We start from the raw sequence: 9,074 nt of genomic DNA, 5'->3' as shown, positions 1-9,074 counted from the left end.
GAGGGTGGCCTGAGGGCCCGACGTCCTCTAGTGGGCCCTGTGCTCACTGCCCGGCACCGTGGAGCACGACTGACATTTGCCAAAGAACACCGGAATTGGCAAGTCCGCCGCTGGCACCCTGTGCTTTTCACAGATGAGAGCAGGTTCACCCTGAGCACATGTGACAGACGTGAAAGGGTCTGGAGAAGCTGTGAAGAACATGGCGGCATATCCATGGAGGGGTGCACAGACCTATACAGGCTAGACAACGGCACCCTGACTGAAATTAGGGATGAAATCCTTGCACCCATTGTCAGACCCTATGCTGGTGCAGTGGGTCCTGGGTTCCTCCTGGTGCACGACAATGCCCGGCTTCATGTGGCGAGAATATGCAGGCAGTTCCTGGAGGATGAAGGAATTGATTGGCTCCCATGCTCGCCTGAATCCAATAGAACACCTCTGGGACATTGTTTCAATCCATCCGATGCCGCCAGGTTGCACCTCAGACTGTCCGGGAGCTCAGTGATGCCCTGGTCCAGATCTGAGGGGGGGATACCCCAGGACGCCATCCATTCTCATTAGGAGCATGCCCCGACGTTGTCAGGCATGCATACACACAAGTGGAGGCCATACAAATTACTGAATACCATTTTGAGTTGCTGCAATGAAATTTCAGCAAAATGAACTAGCCTGCCGCATCATTTTTTCACTGTAATCTTTGGGGTGTCTTTGAATTCAGCCCTCTGTAGGTTGATAATTTTCATTTCCATCAAATGATGTGGCATCCTTTTGTACCTAACATATCACCCAGTCCATATAAATATCAATAAACAGCATGATTTTTTGCCCCATTGAGATCTGATGTGTTTCAAGTGTTCCTTTAATTTTTTTTGAGCAGTGTATATTAAATATTAGAATTCCCCACAATAATTCAGTTAAGCAAGATTTGTTACCGGTACATTAACTGCATGAGAGGTTAACTTTATCTGCAATGTAAAATCTGAAATTTTACATTTAGGCAGAGCCATCTTCAAACACATGCATGCATACATACTGTAGGTCTTCATTGTCATATGTTGCTCAATTTAGTTAATGGGATAGCTCCAAAGATTTGAAATTATATAAAATGCAAATAGCTGGATTTTTTTTAGCATATTTTTCTCCCAAAGATAAAACTTGATTACCTTCCTCAATAGTTTTAAACAGATTTTGACATCTTTGACAGTCTTAAAATAGTTTCTTTTGGACATAGGTCAGACCTCTATCTAATTATTTTGAGTCAAAAATACTTTCTTATTCTAAGCACAAGAAAGGAAATTATTTAGCCACATAAAACAAATAGACCACTTTAGATCTGGTATTTTGGAACAAACTATAATCCCCACTTTATCTGTGAAACTTGCAACAGCTAATGCAATTGGACGTGAAAGTGCGTTTGTGCTTGTGCGTTTTTACCGGACTGTGATTTCTATAGAACTATTTAAATAAGATCACATTTCTTGGCTTGATCTGAACTCTATCTCCAAACGTTATCTACTTGGGTGTGTGCAGAACAAAATATTGAAAAGCTAACTTGATAAAAACAAAAAACTTGGAAAAAAAATCATCAACCTTAATAACCCATCTACAGTATGCAAAGTGGAAAGACGTAAGTTAGATGTTTTCTGAACAATATCAGATTACCTTCGACTGTAGTTACTGTCAATTCAGATAGAATTGACAGTGGATTTGATCTGATCTAAGCAGGGTCAAAATGATACCCCAAAATCCAGGCATACCCCCCCCCCCACCACCACCACCACCCTCAAAGTAAATTTGCCTGCCCCTTTTTGCATTTGTCATTTATTATTTACCCACTCCCTGCATAGATTATTTGAGTTTACACAAGTTTTTATCAAAATAAAAACCAAACCTAAACAATAACTCATTGAAGTTATTGGCCATTTTGCTCTAAAAAATAAAGCATGGTCAACTTTTCTTTATTTAAAGTCCACTTTAGGAATGACATTTAGGATGAAGAATACATGTAGTTCTGACTAGGAATGTACATAATAAATAATTTTTTTCTGCTTTTCATATAGGCTACACGGTTTTCAAATTAATATATAACTTATGTTTCCATTTCAAATGCAAAGGGATGTAAAAGACAAGATACCGTGTAACCATATATAAAATAAGTTTCATTTGGTTTAGTTTAGTATTTATTGACTTACCCTTTATTTAAAAAATGTTTACATCTAATTTTTAATTAGATAGATAGAAAGTGTTCACCCATGCAAAACAAATAGCGCTCTCCATCCCGCAGCAACCTGGAGGAGAGACAGCGCAACTACATCACTGCCCCTGCCTCCTCCTCACAGCGTTGGTCGCCATCCATCCCCTCTCCTCCTCCTGTACCATAACAGATGGTGGGAACAACATTTCATGCACCGGGCACCTCAACAATAGACCGCAGCATCCTTTCCACTCCGCTCCGGCGTTGAAGCATCATGCTCCCAGTTTAGGACTGCAGAAAGCTCTGAGTGCCGTCGTGAATTGTTTCACGCCGGTACCAGCAAACCCACCACCACCACGGCCACGGAGGAACCTTCTTGCCACTGTTTGGGCTCTCCACCAAGCAAAGGAAGATGGCCGCTATGAAAATATTAACCAGCGCAGGGCTTTTCTTGGCTTTCTGCGCGCTGGGTCTCCTCGCCATGGCAATCTGCACCGACTATTGGTACGAGACCGACGCCAGGAGACACCGAGAGAGGTGCAAAAACTATGCCAACAAGAGGAACGACCCGGGTTACATTTACATTTCCAACCACAACCTCCCCCTCCAGATGCCTCCTAAGAGCGGGCCAGATGCTGCCCCTCTGCTAAGAGGGAAGCGGCACTTTCTGCCCGCGGCGTCTGCCATGGAGTCTCACTGCAGCCGGCAGTTCAACTCTACCGTCTCCGGGCTTTGGAGGAAGTGTCACCGGGAAGGATTCGACCTGGAGACTGAGGACCTTATTTACAAAGGTAAACACTGGAGCTCTGGCTGCTGGTGAGCAGCAGGCCGAGATGCTCGGCGATGAGCTCACATCTAAGCTGATAGAAAAACAGCATTTCGGATTCATCTCATGGTGATTGGTTTCTTAAGGTGATTGGTTTCTTATGGTGATTGGTGTCCGCGTTAAAATTGTATTAATTGGTTGGTAATTGACTGTGCTGTGACTGACCGCTGTCCATGGTGCTGGAAGAAACAAACTGGAATAGAAATCAGTGGTTTCCAAGTATGCTTGTAGAAACAGCAGCAACTAATATATATATATATACATATATATATATATATATATATATATATATATATATATATATATATATATATATATATATATATATTTTTTTTTTTTAAATGTCATATGTGGAGGATTTTGAATCAATTAACCTTTTGGATTCCAGAGAAATGCAATGTCATTTTTATTTAAATGTAGTCAGTTACAAAAATAATCATGTGCACAGTTTAAGGATTTTCTTATCATATACTACTAGCTTTAAAAAACGTAGGTTCATCTTCTGAAATGCTTTTAGCTAGATCATACAAACCTCTATTGATCAGGTGACCTTATGAAAAAATGTCTCCTTCAACAACTCATGATGTTAGTTGTATGCTACAAATATTATTATGTTCTCAGTCATCCAGGATGTTAGCATGGTTTTCTACAGCATATAACCTTAAAGCTTAGTTAGCTAAATAATTGTTAGAACATTTAGAATACATTTAGCTGCATTTGTAGGTTTGGCATTCTTTTAAATATTTCTTTCTCTTTTTTTCATATAATACCAATCTTAATGAGTTCATTGGGATACCACAGATTAAAACTGGTCCCTGTTTTAAACATAATAAAATACCACGGTTGTTTTTGATTTCACAAGATTAATAATGTGTTATGTAGGCAAATCTGACTGCTATTGTTGTCACTAGGTGGACAGTAAATTTGAAGATGAAATTACTCATACAATAGCAAACACACAGGTCCCCTCTTTTAACCAAATTTTTTCTGAATCTGGTTTAGAGCTAAAAACAAAGGAAATGCAAATTAATTAACATCTTTTATCATATGCAGAGATGCATTGAAAATGCATGTATATGTAAATAAAAGCAATGTAGACTTAAGAATAATTAGCATTTGTCTAATATTGTTCTAATTAATGTTGTTAGAGTGTTCCCATTTAACGACAATTTATCAGTGTGGATTATTCTGATTTGTGTTTAAGATTAACTAATTCAGATTAAAATATATTTTTACCCTGAAATTACAGAAGTAATTGTCAAGGGATTACATTAAAGTGACCACTGACTGCCCTATGCTTAATGGCATTAATTTGTGTATATATACATACATATTTTTCTAATTCTTTTTAGCAGAGGTTAACAGTGCATTGATGTATTCTAAAAGCATCAGCCGCAACTCTCACAGTTCACATACTGTATATACCAATTAATGCAGCTTTGTTTTATACACTACCTCAACACGTGCAGACTGTTATATAAGTGTGCAGTGCAACTTTCTCAACAGCACTTTTTGAAAAATGAATATAAAATTAAATAATGAGGGACAGAGACTCCCAGTTATCAATATTTTCTGCCATTTTTGGAATGTTGATGTTTTTCATACAGTTGAAGTCTTTGAATCTTTTTATCAGCTGTGAACTTTCCCTTTCATTACTCAACCAAAAAACATGACCCTGATCTTTTCCAAAGATGTAAGGTTGATAGAAGTTTACCTACTCCTGTTATACCAATGTGGGTTGTTGAAGATTCTCAGTCATCTAGGTCATAGTCCTTCCAAAAAATGTCCCATACCCATCTAAGTCTCTGAAAGGGGGGTCGTTAAAGGGAATTGTTGGCCTGGCTGAATAGTTGAGGTTCTTCTGCTCTCCTCTACGGGAGTTGGGGTTGCGATGATAGCGGGAAGGGATCAACTCAATTGCTGCATTGTAGGTTTTTGAAAGCTGAAATCTCAATCCACCCCCTTTGTTTAAGGTTAGTTTGCTTTCTTAACATAGATGGCTTCCTTCATGTCCCTCTCAAACCCCCTATTTTCTTTGTCCAAAATGTAAATATTTTGGTCCTCAAAAGAACGTCCTTTGTCCATAAGGTGTAGATGTACAGCAGAGTCTTGTCCAGAGGATGTCGCTCTTCTGTGTAGGGCCATTCTTCTGTGGAAAGGTTGTTTGGTTTCTCCAATATAAAGATCTGAGCATTCCTAAGTGCATTGAACTGCATACACCACTCCGCTCATATTTGGTCTGGGGTTTTGTCCTTAGGATGTACTGGTCTCTGTTTAAGGGTCTTGTTTGGTTTGAAATGTACTGGGGTTTTGTGTTTGGAGAAAATGTGGGTTGAATCAAATCTAAGTTGGCGAGTAGATTTGGAAAGAGGGCTTAGTAAAAGCCCTTTTTTACAACTACAAATTTTGTTCCCAGTTACTTGTATTTTGATGTCAGTTTCATATATTTAAGGACACACAATGACAGAACACATCTGCCTTGGTTTAGAAAAGTCCGGGGCATGTATGTTTGTTGCAGTTTTGCAAAACAGTTTTGTGAAAAGACCCTCATAAGGTACCTTCTTCTCCCTGCATGATTTAGTCCTCATAGTTATATTTTGCAAATTGTAACTTTAGTAAAGAAACCCACATGTAACGAAGGTTCCCGGTTCAATTCCCGGCCCAGGGTCTTTCTGCATGGAGTTTGCATGTTCTCCCTGAGCATGCATGGGTTCTCTCTGGGTACTCCGGCTTCGTACCACAGCCCAAAAACATGTCTGCTTCTACGAACTGAGAGAGTTTAGACAGCTATGTGCTACAGAAAATATACTGGCTGTTGATAAAATATGAAGGAGGTTCACTGAAAAGATCCAGACTTTTCCTTTATCAGAGTAAATGTCTATAGCTAACCTTTAATGATGTCAAATTGCTTCCAATTGTACCAAATTGTGTTTGGAAAGCACTTTAAAAGCGCCATGTGGTATAATAAAGCTATCATATAAAACCTAAAAGATCCCATAGATTAAAAAAGAAAAGCTATAAACTATGTTTTGGAGGGCTGTGGTTTTGAGAAACAAATTGTCTGAATTTGGGAACTTTTCAAGAAAATATAAAGCTTTCAAATTTGCTCTTTTGTTATTTTCAAAAAAAGGTCCTTATTTAAATAGATAAAATGTTGCTTTGCTCAGAGACTGCAGGAAAGACTGGATTATAGAGATGGAGTCTAAAAACCAAATGTATGCAAAAATATGACAAGATTCACTTTAAATCAGAGCATTTACATAGGAGACATTTGGGAGTATAATCCATATACCACATTGTTTCCTAATCCCTCTTTAATTACTATGCTGGAGTGGGGGAAAAACAAGGTTAAACGGGCCAGCTCAGAAAATGAAAACTCAGACAGGGTGAAAAATAAATGTTACGTTTGTGCACACATCATCGTATTATCCATGAAAAACAGAACAAAGGTTTGGAATGCAATTCTGACTTCATTTCGCTCCTTAGTGCTCCAGTTATAACTGTGTTTTTTATTTTGTCTTCTTAACAGGAATAATTCATAGATGCACCCCAGTCAAGTATCACTATTCATCGTCGATTCTTCCACGGAATTTACCTATCAACATCACAAAGACCATACGTCAGGATGAGTGGCATGCTCTCCGTAAGTCAGTCAGTCTTTCTCCATTTTGTTGTTTTTAATCATCTGAACTTTGTGTTTCTGTTTGAGCTTGGCCAAATATGAAAAAAATGTCTTTTAAACATGAAAAGGTATGATTAAGACTGCGTTAACTGGCATTGTATTGCACATATTCATCAAGAAAACTAACATTTAGCTTACTGTCTTTGAGTTATTTTAAAGCGTATTTATTATGTCTTATTCAAAGTTGTTCTAAACATTATTTATAGCCTGACAGTTTGACGTCATTCAACATCAGGAACGGCGACTGTAATAATTAGTGGTTAGTAGCTGCTTAAGCAATAAATCAGTCGTTCTCCAATCAGAGCATCAATTATTCATTTGCTGATTATCTCAGTCCATTTGTCAGGGAAGATGCAGAGACCCAATTTGCTCGCCCATGTATTTAGCATCTGCAGCTTGTGTGACTGGCAGCAATGTGCACTTAGTGTATTGAATAAGAAAATATGGTTGAATGAGCACATGTGGCTTGATTTAGTAAAGAGTTAAGACCAAAAACAAAAAGCATAAACAGAGATCAACTGTAATCTGGCGTATTGTCACTGTAGCAATATAAGTGTAGGGCAGAATGTGTTGGTACGTATATACAGTGCTTTTATTTCAAGGCTACATCTCCATTTACTGCTCCCTCACAAAAATGTATCCAAAATTGCTTCTAAGTACAGTTTAATTTTGTCACGAGGGACAGGGTTTGATGGTTCTGGTAAAACCTTGCACAAATATATTCTAAGATAGCGATGATATTTGTCTAAACTTCTAAATTAGAAACCCAGATATGACTTAACTAGTTCTAACTGTTTGGTATTATTTGAATTTGATGAATGGACGTTCTTTAAAACCAGTTTTGTAGCCATCCTTGATTTAAAGTGGAATCGTTATTTCCATCTTTAAGTCTGTTTTTTTAAATAAGAGATGCAATTAATTTCACAAAAAGACATACAGAACAGATTCACTTTTTCAGTTTCATATGGTCTAACACCACTAGAGGTGAGAATTAATAAGATTTTCATGATTCCGATTCCCTTATAGATTCTGTGAAACGATTCGATTCCTTATCAAATCTCTTATCGATTCTCTTATCGATTCTGTGAAACAATGAACTTGGTTAGTGCACGGTGACATTCGTCCACCTTCGCCTGGGACATTTTATTTCTGTCTGCCTCAGTGAAAACAGAAGACAGTGAACGGGAGCTGCCATTCTCTGAGCCATCCAGGCTACCCGTCTCGTCATCTAAATCTAATGGAGAAGGCATCCGTTTAATGAAAAAGCATTACTGTACAATTTCAGGGAATAAACTCATCTCCCCCTGATTTAAATAAATGAGCATCACCTTTCTCTTGCTCCCTGAACTGCGGAGCAACTTCGTAGCATGTTTAAGGAAATTGGTTTATTCCCAGAAATGGCATCTGATTTACTAGGAAACACATTAAGCACAGCCAGTGATATAAAACTAGCTACTTACCATCAGAGTTGCCTTCCATGCCGGTCGTAACTTTAGCTTCTGTCTGGAAGGCATCAAAAACATGGCATTTGTTAAAATGTATGCCTTGATGTGTGTGCAGGTGTTTCTAGATAAATTCCTACCGCGGATGTCATTGCCACTGTCCAATGATTGCAAAGTGCCTTGTTGCCATCTTTCTCTCCCTTAAAAAAGAAGCCAAACTTTCGATCGCTTTGAGCGCTTTTGTTTTGCTTTTCTACTCTTCACCTGGTCAAGTCGTACTTAATAATTACTGAATGCCATGTGCGTAACTTGCGTAAAAAAACATGACGTAAGTCGTGCTGCCCAGCGCGGCTCTGGTGCTGCCTGGAATCATTAAGAGAATCGTTAAGCGAGCTGCCAAACGGTGCCATGGAACTGGAACACACGGATATGGTTCTGAACAGGAACCAGTTTTTGATTCCCATCTCTACACACCACTGCATCGTATTTAGTTTATAGCATAACAAATCCACAATATGTATAAGACACAGATGAGTAAATTTTTAAATTAAGCTGTCACTTGAAACTGAAGGATATGCCATAAATGTGGTGATCTGGCCAAGAGTTTCTGTAACAAAGCAGCATTAGTCTGGACTTTGTTTTTTTCTTTCTTTCCTTTTTTCACATCTCCTATATAGGTTACACTGTTAGACTCAGGCAGTAAGCATGTTTTGATCAACAGCTGCAAAAGCCTGCTGTAGGTTGTGTAGAAATTTAATGATTATTGTAGACTGGCTCTACGTACATTGGCCAAACTTGAGCAAGTTTGCAGCTGTCTGAACATTCTCTTTTTATAGATACAGTCATATTGTTGAGTTTGAAATACTTTGAGCCTTTTTTTCTCCCTGTATTTACTCTCTGTTTCTGTATATATATATATATATATATATA

The 9,074-nt window shown here is 38.4% G+C and overlaps 1 protein-coding gene across 1 annotated transcript in view; it reads left to right on the top strand.

The window, feature by feature from the left end:
- Positions 1-2,346: 2,346 nt before the first annotated feature.
- The window catches only part of LOC107091090 (transmembrane protein 178B-like), a 12,803-nt gene continuing 6,075 nt past the window's right edge, over positions 2,347-9,074 (top strand). The window contains exons 1-2 of the mRNA XM_015384839.1: positions 2,347-2,985; positions 6,550-6,663. Coding sequence (XP_015240325.1) covers positions 2,607-2,985; positions 6,550-6,663 — 493 coding nt within the window. The 5' untranslated portion in view covers positions 2,347-2,606. The remainder of the gene's footprint in view (positions 2,986-6,549; positions 6,664-9,074) is intronic.

The sequence above is a fragment of the Cyprinodon variegatus genome, unplaced genomic scaffold (assembly GCF_000732505.1).
Source record: "Cyprinodon variegatus isolate N-32 unplaced genomic scaffold, C_variegatus-1.0 Scaffold15, whole genome shotgun sequence".
In the NCBI taxonomy this organism is placed as follows: Eukaryota; Metazoa; Chordata; class Actinopteri; order Cyprinodontiformes; family Cyprinodontidae; genus Cyprinodon; species Cyprinodon variegatus.
The sequence above is the reverse complement of the archived record's forward strand: the minus strand, read 5'-3'. Positions and strand labels throughout refer to the sequence as shown.